The sequence below is a fragment of the Anomalospiza imberbis genome, chromosome 15 (assembly GCF_031753505.1).
Source record: "Anomalospiza imberbis isolate Cuckoo-Finch-1a 21T00152 chromosome 15, ASM3175350v1, whole genome shotgun sequence".
Lineage (NCBI taxonomy): Eukaryota > Metazoa > Chordata > Aves > Passeriformes > Viduidae > Anomalospiza > Anomalospiza imberbis.
Genome location: NC_089695.1, coordinates 10827419 through 10841204, shown reverse-complemented (window position 1 = coordinate 10841204; position 13786 = coordinate 10827419). Strand labels below are relative to the sequence as shown.

At 51.4% G+C, this 13786-nt stretch overlaps 1 protein-coding gene across 5 annotated transcripts; it reads right to left on the bottom strand.

The window, feature by feature from the left end:
* Positions 1 to 2897: 2897 nt before the first annotated feature.
* WNT8A (Wnt family member 8A) lies at positions 2898 to 8154 on the bottom strand. 5 transcript variants are annotated; one of them, XM_068205834.1, is made up of 7 exons: positions 7636 to 8154; positions 7029 to 7207; positions 6908 to 6941; positions 6557 to 6695; positions 5513 to 5638; positions 5256 to 5398; positions 2898 to 4314 (listed from the first exon to the last, which is right to left on the bottom strand). In XM_068205834.1, exons 2-7 carry the CDS (start codon positions 7097 to 7099, stop codon positions 3754 to 3756), a joined length of 1074 nt encoding a protein of 357 aa, XP_068061935.1. In that variant the 5' UTR covers positions 7100 to 7207; positions 7636 to 8154; the 3' UTR covers positions 2898 to 3753. The 5 variants fall into 5 exon arrangements, with proteins under 5 accessions (XP_068061935.1, XP_068061931.1, XP_068061934.1 ...); XM_068205830.1 differs by having other exon boundaries at positions 7665 to 8154; XM_068205833.1 differs by having other exon boundaries at positions 7029 to 7244; positions 7636 to 8147.
* Positions 8155 to 13786: the final 5632 nt, after the last annotated feature.

Genomic DNA, 13786 nt, shown 5'->3' with positions numbered 1-13786 from the left:
TATGAGCACCCCAACACTGACCTTCTGACCCTGTGTTAGTTGAGCAGGCACCTCTGACATAAACCTGCCCTGATCTGTGGTAAAGCTATAGCTGGCATATATTATTTCATAACTTGGAGTATGTTTCCTTTTCTCACTGAAAATGCATTGTAAACCATCCCTCTCCCACAATAAAGGCACAGATACACGGCTGGGACACTGGTGTTAAACCTCCAGAAAGGCAGTGGTGATTCTGAGCTGATTCCACAGCTGTTCCACAGATTTCTTATCACAGAAGATGCTCTATCCATGTCAGTGCCTGGTCAAACATGAAGATGCTGCTCCAGAACTATCCAAGTGGCTCCACAGCCCTGCCTAAAGTGCCCCTGCTCCAGGGGAGAAGCAGTGCTGACAGCTCTTGAGGGACAGGCAGCAAGATTTTGCATTGAGTTCATGCAGCACCTGGCCCAAATTAAGATTTTTGGCTTTTCATTGTACTTAGGATCTGTGGGACAGTGCTCAGGTTCCTCTTCAAGGCTTTAGCCCAAGTTCCTCCTCAAGCCCACCCCTTCCTCCAGGTGTGCAGTGAGTTACAGGTGATTGGGATCAGTGGCCCAGATTGGAGCTGACTTTGTGTGATCATAAGCAAACACGTGCAGGTTTGAAGGCATCACCAGTCCCTGCAAGAGCTCTTTGGCTCTGGTGGGAGAAGGAGCCTTTACAGAGCAGCCAGTGACAGGACTGGGCTCTGCTGTGTGTGCTCGTGTTTACTTTGAAAGCTGCTCTGCAGGGGTAAAAACGCTGCCCAGGTGAAATCACAGCTGAAATGATGAGCTCAGTCCTGTGGCATCCTCAGAGTTTGTTACCCTGTGCCCCATGGCATTTGTGAGGGTTATTGCAGAAACCACAGCAGCAGGCAGGGGTGACAGGGCTCCCTGACAGTGCTGTGATGGATTAAGATGATCCTGAATTTCTATTGTTTTGTAGTGAATGTAGTGAGAATTGATGACTGTTGTATCCAAGCAACAAGGGGGAGGATAAGGAAGCTTCAGCTTCTCCAGGACTGTAATATCTCTGGCAAGGTGCCACTCTAAGCCACAGAGCTGATTTTTGTATTTGTTCAGTCTTGGTGTTGTCTCTGCAAGGTACAAAAAGAGAAAGGAAATCTGTGTCATGGGATGGTGTGTAACTTTCCCTTGAGTTTGCTTCAGTTTGCATTTGATCTCTGGCTTTTGGGTGTGATTTGCTCGTTGCCTTAGAGAGTCTAGGAACCAGAAATATTCTTTGATGACAAATTTAAGGAAGGACAGTTCATCTCCAGCATTTAAATACAATGGGGTGGGTATGACTGCTGAGTCGGTGGGAATGGGAGGGCTCAGTGGGAGAAGGATTGGTTTCTGCAGTGGTATCTCTGCTTCCCTCTCCAGCCCCATTTCCCTGGGATGGAGCCTTTGTGGGACAGAGATCTGGTCTGGTGCTGTTGCCACCTACAAACCTGTTGCTTCTTATTTTCTGTGTTAATGTTAGTTTGGAAAGATGCTGCAGAGAAAATGACACACAGCATGTCCCGCCCATTCCTGCTCACTGGGAGCCCTCATCTCCTGGGATTTACCTGTGTGCTCTATTAACCTGCTGCTGGTATACAGCAGGAGGGCTTTTATGTGTGCTTGGGAGTTATCCTGGTGAAATAGTTTCCCTCCTCTGAGAGCACATCAATAGGGATTGTCCTGTGCTCTGAATAATCTCATTTTGTGGGATTTTGGTGGTACCCCGTGCCTGCAGCTGCTGGGGTTCTGGAGCACAGTCCAAACCAATACAGAAAGAGAGCCTGGGGGTAATATTTGTGCAGACAAGTCAACCAGTGCTTGAGATGCACGAGCAGCTTTGCTTGTCTGTTTTAATCACTCCCAGTTCAGCCTAAATTTTTGGGAGTTGCAACTGCTTTTGTGACAACACTGTGCAAAAATCTTGGGGTATTTTGATTTGGTAGGGTAAGTTACTAGAAATAGCTATCCTCAAGGCAGCATAGCCCCCCTAACTGATGGTGTCACCCTTCCAGCTTTAATAAAATCCACTTTGCATAAAATAAATGCATGGAAGTCAGCTGTGCTTCCCAAATGTGTGTTTTGCAAGCTGAGCTCCCTGATCTGGCTCTCGTGTGTGCCGAGGCTGTGTTTGCACAGGGAGCCATAGGGAGACCTGGATAAAATAGCATTGGAGCATTTGTAGCGTGGGTGTAATGTGCTGGCAGAGCTGTAGGGTGATTTTTACACTTGTCTCTCCTCCTCCTGCCCTGGCTGGAGAGCAAACTTGGTTGAGCATCCTTGCCCTGCGTCGTGGGCGTGGGTGATGGCACAGCCCTGGCAGCTCTGACTCCAAGGAGCAGGAGCTGCCCTGGCACAGCAGCAGCCAGCGCTGTCCCCTCCTGCCCTCCCCGACCGGGTCGGGGCTGTTGGCACCCGGAGCAGCAGGGAACCAGCAGACACATTCACAACTGTCCCCAAGTTTTCTCTCCTGCTCTAGTTCAAAGGGTTCCTCTCGTGCCTCCAAGAAATTTGCAGTGAGTGCCGATGGTGACGCTTTCCACATCAAAGCGGGGCAGCCCCGCATTGTCTGGGGGATGTCGGGTCGAGGCAAATTAAAGAGACTTGGGGAGCTTCAGAATCGGCTTTAGCCAGGCTGTGTCTGCATACTCAGCACTAGGAAAGGGCGAGATGACGGCGATAGGTACGAAAGCCAACCCTCCGGGGACTGGAGGCTGGAGCCAACTTACTGAGATCCAGGAGAACAAACTCATTGCCCTCGGTGGCTTTTGGATTAATGATGAGGAAATTCGTGGAAGTGCTGGGTTTTACACAGAAAGGAACAATTTTGCACCTAAGGTCATACTGCTAGGAAGCCAGAAAGGAAAAAGCCAATTGTTTTCATTGTGGTTTATTGCAAAATACAGTCCAAAAATCTAACTCTTAAAGGATACCTTCAAAATATATAGTGAAAACAGATTGTGCTAAGCAATAATACAATTTATTAATAAACAACATTAGGTATAAAGAATTCTGAATTCTTATCTGCTAATTAAAAAAAAAAAAAAAAAAAAAAAAAAAAGGAACTGTAAACTGCTTAATTTTATCCAGTACAAATACATGAAGCTAATATCTTTTTGGGGCGAGGCTTCTTGTGCCAAAATACAAAATTCAAAAAGGAGGAGAAAAAAAATGTGGGGAGGGAAATATGTAAACACTGGCTGTAAACTTTTCAAAGCCCTCAGAAGGCTGCAGCTGTAGTAATACACACCATGACACTGTCATACCTCCTCTCACATCACAAAGTGCATAAGTCTTCCTCCAGAAATGCTGCCAGGCAGCTGCTGTGCACCAATGGCCAGGACCTGAGGCTGCAGGGATGGGATCACCCGGCTGGACCCGCTTTTGGCCACAGCACCTGTTCCCACCTCTCTGGCTGGGGGCTGGAGCCCCACTGCTGGCACTGGCAGACCCGCTGGCAAGGGCACAAGGGGTTGAGCCCACATAAGCCATGAAATTCCTCCCTCTGTCCAACACACAGATAAAGTGACTCCCGAGAAGAAAGAAGCTACTGGTAAATGTTGAGGAAAAAGCATGGAAGCAAGATGGGCCATGGTCCCTCAGCGCCCGCGCCTTGTGCTTCCTAATCCCACCGCATCCAGCCGGGAGACCCCACCACCTCACACGGTGCACGCTCAACCCTCCGGACCTCAGGACGTCCTTCCCCAGCGTGAGGACACCAAAGCGTCCCCTATCTCCTGTGGCCCCTGTTCCTCTGCCTGATGTGGTTGGGGGCGGCGGAGTCGCGGCGGGTGCAGAAGTGCTTGGCCACCAGCATCCGGCACTGCTCGCAGCGCACCGTGCAGCACCAGTGGAACTTGCAGTTGCAGCTGGCCACCACCTCCGTCCTCCGCTCCTCCACGCGCAGGCCGCACTCGGTGCAGAGCCGCCGGCAGCTCCTCTTCTCCCACTGCGAGAGGTTCTTGCCGGTCTGCAGGCACTCGCGGCCCTCGGTGCCGTGGTGGCCCAGGCTGGCGTTCCTCGTGCAGTAGTCAGGGGAGTCCTCCAGGAAGACGAGCTCCGTGGCGTGGATGTGGTGGAAGGTCTCTGCCGTGGCCCCGCGGCTGTCGGCGCTGTTGCCGGCTCTCATGCGCCTCTTGTCCATCTCCAGCTTGTGGGCTTGGTCGTATTTGATCTTCAGGTAGTTGCCGATCTCGCGGAACTCGGCGAGCTGCAGCCAGCAGGTCTGGATGCTGCAGCTGCCCGACACCCCGTGGCACTTGCAGGCTCTCTTCATTGTGTCTTTCACCGCCTTGGTGGGATGAGGTGAAGAAATTAGGAAATCTCAAAATCAGGCTCTACAGCACTTGCAATTTGGGGACATTGCATCTAAAGTGGCTCGTGCTTGGCATGACTTCAGGTCCTTCCACGAGCTGACGCTCTTAGTTCCAGGAAAACATCTGTTCCTCAGCTAAGTGGGCACAAGCTATTGTCCCCAGCCCTTCCAGGAGAATCCAGGCCAGGAAAAAAGTGCCTTTGTCAGGTCATGCCCTTCTCATGCCACACACCAGCATCAACTCAACTCCCTTTCAGAGGTTTCATTCAAAATGTGTGAAACTGCTTCGGAATAATCATACCCAACCTCTCTGCATCTCCTCCAGGCCAAGCACTTCACAGATATTATCTGCCTATCTTCCTCTGGTATTTATAAGGTCCCAATCGCTGGTATCTATGTGAGATTAAGCCTTGACACACCCTATGAGATAGGTATGTTAAGTGTTGTCATCCTTGTTTTTACAGACAAGGAGGTTTGGCAAGATGCTGAGAGCTTCCATGGCCCAGGCAGGAGTGGGGGTGAGTCTGGCTGGCTTGTGAGAAGGGCCAGCTCACACCTGGCTTCCTGGCCAAAGAACTTGGAAATGCATATTGCAAGAAAGTAAGGAAGGTGGTTCTGGCTTTGTTTTACAGACCAGACAAGCCTAGAGGTGAGTACAAATCCCATGCATTTCTGAGTAAGTGGTGTGTGCTAGCAGTTAACTGCATTACAAAGCTGCAGAAGCTGGAAGAGGGAACAACTCTTGCTGTGATTCCCTGTGTTGAGGTTCAAGGCCAGATTCTGGCTGTGTTTTTCTCCCCCATGCAACCACTGCTGGGCCTGGATTTTCACAGGGGCCTGAAAATGGGCACCTGGACAGCCTAGATCTTGTTTTCAATATAGACATTATAATTATTATTACTATTATTATTACTTACAAGTCTCCCAACTTCATTGTTGTGCAGGTTAATCAGCGCGCGGGTATCGTGTCCTGTTTCCAAGGCGTCCACAAAGAGCTTGGAAACCTTCTCCCCAAACTCCACGTTGTCACTGCATCCTCCCCAGACCCAGCCTCGGCCGCCTGCAGGACAGGCACAGGATTAAGCACCGACCTGCCCCAAATCCTGCCCTGAAGTCTGAGGGGCTGTGTGTGGGGACAGGGACAGGGTCAGTCCGTCCTGGGACGGTCACTCACCGACGCGGCCGTTCCTGGAGTCGTCGCAGCCGCAGCTCTCGAAGTCTCCCAGGCTGCAGTTCCTGGTGAGGGTGTACATGACCCCGGCCGAGCTGATGGCGTGCACAAAGGAGGTTTCCCGGGTAGCTGGGGGAGAGGAGGGAAAAAAGCTGCCACATGCAAATATAGACATCAGTCCCAGATTATCAGGAATGAAGATCTCCTGTGCTGCGAAGGTGCAAGGAGTAAATACCCACACGCTCTGTGCAAAAGGTAAGGTGCTACAGAAATGATGGAAAATGCTCAGGACTGGATCTTTTCAGGCTTCAGTGTCACAGGGTACAGCAATTTGCTGTCATATTATGCAGGTGTCCATACAGGGAACAGAACTTCTTTCCAGGGGTAGGATTTTAAGGAAATTCCATAGTCCTGCTCTGGCCAAGGTGAGTTATTTCTCCTTTCACCTGGCAGTCGGTTCATCTCTGTCCTTCCCTGCCTGGGGGTATGTTGTGCTTTGATCTTGTCTGCTAGAGAAAATGGTCATTGATCCTTTGAACCTGTGCTAACAGCTGTCTGCACTCACACTCCTAGTGTAGTCCTTTTTTGCTTTCTGAAGAGATTCAAATAGAGATGCTGCTCTGGGTGAAAGGAGGCTTCTGCCCACTGAAATAGATAATATTGAAATATATTCACAGCTTTCTTATGAAGGCAGTTTCTTAGTGCACATCTCTGGTTTCCCCCTTTGCCTCTCCTGCACTTCTCCCCACTGGAAGCTCGGGTGTCTCTGGCACTGCACTCCCCGGAATGCTGCACACAAAGGGGTAGGAGCAGACCCATGGAGCAGCACTGCAAGAAACACTGAGCCTGGGATCCCTAGGAAAACGTTAGTGCTATTTATGACACCAGTTAATGCAGATACAGGAAAAACAACAGTGATTTTTGGGACAGGAAGGCCCTTTTCCATCAGCCAGTTAATCGGCAGCACCAGCTCTCTCCAGAGCACATCCCAGCTGGCACCGGAGCATCCCGGGCAGGGAGCGGTGCCGCAGGTGAGGGTGCACTCACCGCTGCGGAGCCGGTTGTGGGTGGAGAGCTGCAGGGCGCTCTCGGGGCAGTTCCAGCGCTCCCACCCGAACTGGAACTTGCACTCCTCCATCCCGCTGTGTGCCCCGGCCGCCACGCTGCTGGAGTACGTCAGGTAAGCCTGGCACGGGAAACAGCGGGGTTAAAATCCACCCTGTTTTAGCACTTATCAGTGAAAACAGGCATAAGCAGGTTGTGAGTCCTTTCCCTCGGTACTTGGCAGGACTTGGAGCCGATATGCTCTGGGAAGTCTGGTTCCTTGGAAAGTACTATTTCCCATTTGCAATACAAAATCACTCCATTTAAATTCCTGACAGTCCATATGTTAATTACCTTAGGTCCTGTCATCAGAAAGTTATTCACAGACCTGAAACAAAGAAAATAAAATAAATCACCTTACCACAGGCTGAAGAGCATCTCTAAAAAATGCCCTTTCCACCGAGTTGGACCCTACCATGCTGCTGTGTGGAGAATGGCACTGTAGACCCCTGTGATGGAGAGGATGAGGAGGGTGCTTCTCTTCATGGCTGTCACAAGCAGTGGGGTTGGATCCCTTTGGCTGCTCCGTAGCTCTCCACACCGCAGGTCTCTGCACAAGCAGGGCCACCTCCCTCCACTCCTTCCCAAGGTGAGCTATGGGGATGGAGCAAAGCTGCAGGAACCTCCAACCCTGATATTTATAAGGTGAAGTTGTGAATAGTCAAAACCCCCCATTCATTTGCTACCCAATGACTTAATGTGATAAAAAAGCTCCTGCTCCAATGGGTGACAAGGAACCGCCTAAGGTTGCACTTCAAAAGGCGGCGGGTGTCCCTGGGAGCGGGATGGTCTGAAGGAGAGCAAACTTCCCTAACAATGGGACACTTTTAACTCTCTTCCCTGCCACCAGCCATCCCTTTCTGCTGGCCCCGAGTCCTCTTGCCTTCTCCTTTTCATCCTCTGCTTGCCAGCAGAGGCTCCATCCCCACGTCCCTCTGAAATAACAAGCAGATGCATTTCTATAGTTCCCCTGCTATCTGCCTGCTCCCTCCTATGAGAATTCCCCGAGGAGTTTTAACAACCCTTCTGTAAAGATCTATAGGGGATAGACCTCCCAGGTCTCCTTGGTTTGCAGAGATGCGTTTAACGGCAGGAATTTTCCTTCTTGCCTCTTTATGATGAAAGTTTCTGCATTTCCATCCTGATACCAGTGAGCGTGGCTCAGTAGCATTTGGAAATCTCTCTCATTTACGCGGCTGCAGCTTGGGAGCACTGTGTGAATCATTTATGTGGTTTTCTCCATGATCCAACACTGTAATTAGGGGAGCAGTTTTCTGGGGTTGGCAATTTCCTTTTGGTGAAGGCTGCTGCAGCACAGGCACAGCTGCTCCTGCTCCAGGCAGGAGCTGCCCATAGCCTGAGTGGAACGAGGGGCCTCTGCTGCAGCTGAGCCATCATCTGTGCTTGGGAAAGGAAAATCCTTATCAGAGGAAACCCAAAAAGCCTTTTGGTAGTTACAGCCAGTATCGTTAAGGGTTGTGAGGAGCTGTGATGCAGCTGATGGAGGAATGGGGAGATGGTGTTCACAGAAACTTCTTGGTCTGTTTTTCTGTGGGTGAATGGTCTCACTGGGGGGACTCACCCTGGGCAGGGATCCTGGCCGCTCCATGGGGCAATGTGGGTGCCTTGTCCCAAAGCAGTGCTGTGCTGTGCCAGCAGTGACACACAGCCCCCTGCCTCTGCCTGTCACTGTCCCATGGCACACAGGCACAGCCTCTGCCCATGATGAGCCATCTCTGGCTCCATGGCAGGCAGAGGTGCTGCCTTTTTCCTCCTCCTCTCAGCTCCCTGACTGACCCTGGGGTACCCCCACCTCCCTGAGTTAATCACTGTTGCTGCAGGGGGACTGATGAAAGAGTGGCAAAAGTGAGGTTCAAGGGAAGGGGACTGCACTGGCCCTTGGGGAGCTGCCCCACAAGCAGAAGGGGACACACAGGGACAAACCCCATGTTCACATGCAGGCAAGTGGCCACAGCCAGCGGCACAATGGCCAGGCAGGGGGATGCACCTCAGTACCTTTGAGAAGTAGTTTTCTGTCCTGCCATGAAGTGCTCAAGAGCACTGCAGAGCCAGCAACCTGCCCTGGGGTTTGACACCTCACAGCTGGTGTCTGAAGTGCAGGCCTGTGGGCTCAGCTCCCACTGCTGCAGACCTGTCACTGCTCTCTGTCCTGCCTGGAGACAGACCAGCTCCTCTCTGCTCCTGGCTGCAGCAAGCACAGGGATTCTCCCTGTCCTGCTGCCCTTCGGCGAGTGAGGGGAGAGCTCTTTCCCTCCAGACTCTGCACAAGGGAAACCTGGAGTCAGCTGGGCAAAGCCACAAACAACCCGTTTGTAACCAGAGGATTAAAATTGCAGATTGGTTAAAAAGCAGGGATGCAAAATACCTTCCAAGTGAGCACAAAGCTGGTGCAGTCCCACCAGCATGGAAAACCCTCTGTGAGTCAGCATTTTAATCATTACCATCCCAAACAGATCCTACTTGTTAGAGCTGTCAAAGGACAATTACTGGGAATGAAGTGTTTCCCATGTATCAGGGGAGCTCATTGATTAAAGCCCATGCATATGGCTTGGAAATCTGCGTGCGTTTTCTGTGTGCACACAGGTAATTTTGGGGGGTTGTGTCTGGCTGCCCCTGAGGCCATTTAGATGGGTTTTTTCCTTGTCTGAGACAGCTTGTGCAGCTAAAAAAATGCTGGCATGTCTGCTCTGTCAGTTCACACATGATATTGCTATCACATGCCAGAGGAATAACAGCGTCCCTGGGCGTGAGCTGTGCTGAGAGCAGCCGCTGGCAGGACCACACAGCTCTTTGCCCCGGCTATTAAATATGTCCTTTCTAATTAAAGTCACAGCCATCTTAGAAGTCACTCATAACGTTGTCACTTGCACTAGTTGTCAGCAAACAAAGCAGCGTGCTGGGACAAGCCTCCCCACGCTGCTCCAGGTTTTTTCCACATTAACAGCTCAGGCCTGGCAGGCAGGAGCCAGCACTTCTGCAGGGTACCCAGCAATGAGTGCACTGATCCCAATTGTATTTCTGCTTGACTTTTCCACCTTAGGCAAAAGCAGACTTGGGTCTCGCTGTGTTAATACATTTGCACTTATAGGCCACTTTGTGCAGTGTCCTTGCAGCAGAAGAGATTAAATGTACACATCTCTGTTTGCAGCGGGATAAACTGAGGCACAGGAATGGGTGGTCTGGAGATCTTGGGGTGGATCAGTGGCAGAGCTGAACTGGGCAGAGCTGTTTAGAAGCTGATTTTGGTGCTTTGCTCCATAAGTCACTGGGCACATGTGGGCCAAGCCCAGCTGGGCTCCCCCATCTGGGTGCTCCCCCATCGCCCACGGGAACAGCCCACTGGTCACCCCATGGTGACCCACCCCCCATGGGTCATCTGAGAAATGATGCTGAAGGTGGTTTCCCTTTGATTTTCCCACTGCCTAGAGACCTGCTTTTGGTTTGGTTCTGGATGGGAAAAAAAAAAAAAAAAGTCTGGAAGGCAAATTGTGTTGAATTTACCTGGTTATGAAGAATGTGCACTGTCAGTGCTCTGGGCAGCCTGGACCTCATGAGCCATCAGCTGCCCAGCGTGGAGGCAGCACCAGAGCCTGCAGCGAGTGATGCTGAGGGACAGGCTGCTTGCAAACAGTGTCCTGAGTGTCAGCTGGACCCCCTCGACTTAACTGAATAAATGTTGGTGCTTTTCTTATTTTTGTGCTATGTAACCAAACAGGCAGTGCTTTCATGGGATGGCCAAAATCCTAAAACATTTTGGTATCTGCCCTAATTAAAGAGACAATAATAGTATATGCAGCCCCACACACCCACAAAACCCTTTTCACACCACAATGTGGGTTTTCAGGGAAGGCAGACATGATGTAAATCAGTTTATCAGGGTGGCAGGTCCCACAGGGGTGGGGTCTTGGCTTGTGCTGCCCCGTGGCTGTGGACAACAGGAAAATAAAGCACAGGCCACTTGCTAAATTGCCCTTGGCAGGTGACACATTCAGAGCCCTGGCGTCAAATCCTGCATTGCTGCCCTCCTTACAATAGAAACCCACCTGGGTAATTAGAAAGCCACCCCCTCTGTGGTGAGGTGGAGGATGTTTTATGGTGCTCTCCCACACCGCTCGCCCCGGGAAGCCCCCCAAGCCCCTTGGTCTGTACACAGCAAAGGGGATGTGTCCCTGTGCTGCACAATACTCCATCCCAGAGCCCTGCAGCTGTGGGGCAGCCCTCCTGCACACCCAGCTCTTCTAGGAATTTTTATTTTTAGTCTTCTCAGCCTTCCTGTATTGGGGAAAATATGTCCCCATTGTTCTGCCTGCTGCACAGTCCCTGTGGGCTGCTGCAGTTCCCAGCAGGAGCAAACAGAGGCAGGACCCAAGCCCTGGACCTGGCAGTGCTGGGGGGAGTTTTGCCTGTATAATGAATATGTTTTGGTTAATGAATAGTAATTGGGGATGGAGATGTAACTGGAAACAGGTATTGTGCCACACCTACCCCACAGGCTTGGTCTTCTTCATGCCTGTTTTGGCACACAGAAGCAGCCCAATATTTACAGAAATCAAGATTAAACCACCCAACAGAGCCAGCTTAGGGTACACATTCCCAGTGAAAAAAAAATTATCCCAAGGAGTTGCTGTCTCTCAGCAGCATTTTGTGCCCAATGCACCCAGTTTTTCTGTCTTAATTTTGACCCTGATTTCCAGCACAGCCTCGTGCAGTCTGATGGGGTGAGCAGTGAACTTCATCAGTGAGGCCACAAAAAATCAAGTCCAAGGTAAGAGCCTCTTCTATACTGAGGGAAATACATCCTGGGATAGAAGCCAGCACCATAGGAAGCTCCATGTTTGTACCTTTTGGTTCCAGGAAGGAAAAAATTTGAGTTTTGGAACCAAATTCTGATCTTTCTAGACACAAACTGGCCAGGGACATAGATCCTTCTCAGCAAGGGCTGTCAAGGTGATTTGGGAATGTCCTGATTGTAGAAAACACCTCAGAGCATTGCAGAACTCTTGGATCTGTGTGCACAGGATTATGTGTTTAGGCTAGAAATGAGAAAATACAGAAAATAGGGGTGGGGAAACTTTTATTCCATCAACAAGGGGCAGAGCAAGGGCCTCAAGATGTAGATTTAATTTGCTGTGGGCTCACCATGTGTCAGGAAGGAGGGGGATGAGTATGGCCCCACTGCAGTGGGGAGGATGGGCTGGGAGGTGAGTCAGGACCTCTCCAGCCCAATTGACTGGGGACAGTGGCTGGAGGGGGATTTCACCCTGCCAGCAGCAGTGCCCATCTCTCTGGGGAAAGCTCTAGAGAGCACTTGGCTGCCCCATGACCTCATCAGCCTCACCTCACCTGCCTCCTTTAGGTGTGTCCCCCAAAACCTACAGGGCTGTTTACACAGCAGCCTTATAAAGTAGGAACAAGTGTTTTGTTTTGCTCTCCCTCTTTAAAGGAAGTGTCATGCAAACAGAATCAGTGCAGCTGATAGGTTACGGCCTGGGCATGCATGCAGGGACCAGATCTCTGTCCTGGCAAGGTGTCACCTCCCAGGTGAAAGCCTGTCCAGGAAGAGATTGGGCACTGATACAGAGGAAAATTATCACATCCTTCTTAATTATTCCTAGCCAAACTCGAGTTAAATTAACTGATTACAACCTGGCTCATGTGGAGCTCCCCATCCTTTCCCAGCATGGGTCCTTGTTATTACCCCTTTGTGGCTGAGGCTCTGTCATCCCTCCTGTCCCCCCATCCATTTCATGTCACAGACCAAGCCCAAAGATCTTAAATTCTGAGTTGGATGATATGGGTGTTGCTGCTGGCTCTGTCTGGCACACTCAGTGTGGGAGATTTTGAAACTCACAGAAGAAAATGGTGATTTGAGCCACGAATATTTTCTTTAAACTTGTGTTTGTTTCTTTGGACAGAGGTGATTCCAAGTGCAGAAAGCTGTGGTTTCCTCTGGAAGAATCTGATCTGAGAGCAATTTAAAAAATTCTTTGAGTTTTGCTGGGGAAAACAAAGTGAGGAGGAAAGTTGCTTCTGACACCAGCTTTGCCCATGAAGGCAGTGGGGAGCCTGTGCGGCTGTGTGGTTTGTTCCCTCCATGGTGCCCACCTGGGCTCTGGCACTTTGCTGTGGTTCCCCCTAAGGAAACCGCTCTTGCTTTGCCTGTCTTGGAAATACAGACCTGGGTTGAGCTCTGTATTTCCATTTCACAGTGCAGCTGGGCACTGATGCCATGTTCATCCCTTGCTTCCATCAGTCTGGTAGTGCCATGCATTTCTCCATCTCCGAGGCAGGAGGAGACAGCTCCAGTGTTACCTGAGGTCAGGGTGGGATGACAGCTCTTTGCAAGGTCTCTGGTTTTACTAAACCAGTTTTAGGCCTTTGCTGTTCAGTATAAAGTTGATCCAATGGGAATGAGTAAGGTGGGAATGTGGCTCAGGGGTTCAGCTCATCAGCATCCTCCATGCGCAGAGAACTGTTAGGACACTCCATGGGGTGAATTTTTCCCAGCGACACCTTTTAGAAACAGATTCCCTTGATCATATTCACTTGGTAAATCCCAGACCAGCTCTGAACACCCGAGCTGAGGTGGTTCTGGAGGGATCTCTGCCCTGCCCTGTGAGGATAACCGCGGTTCTCTTTGCACTTGTTAACTCGCAGAGGGTGGAGATGGAGCCAAGCCCCAGCGCCGGGATCAAACCCACGGGCACAGCGCCGGCAGTGGAGGGGGTCTGGCGCGGGGGATGTCCCCGTAGTGTCCCGGCAGTGTCCCCGCAGTGTCCTGGCAGTGTCCTGGCAGTGTCCTGGCAGTGTCCCGGCAGTGTCCGGGCAGTGTCCCCACAGTGTCCTGGCAGTGTCCCCGCAGTGTCCCCGCAGTGTCCCCGCAGTGTCCGGGCAGTGTCCTGGCAGTGTCCTGGCAGTGTCCGGGCAGTGTCCCGGCAGTGTCCCGGCAGTGTCCCCACAGTGTCCCGGCAGTGTCCCCGCAGTGCCCCCGCAGTGTCCTGGCAGTGTCCCCGCAGTGTCCCCGCAGTGTCCTGGCAGTGTCCCGGCAGTGTCCTGGCAGTGTCCCCACAGTGTCCCGGCAGTGTCCTGGCAGTGTCCCCGCAGTGCCCCCGCAGTGTCCCGGCAGCGTCCCCGCAGTGTCCCGGCAGTGTC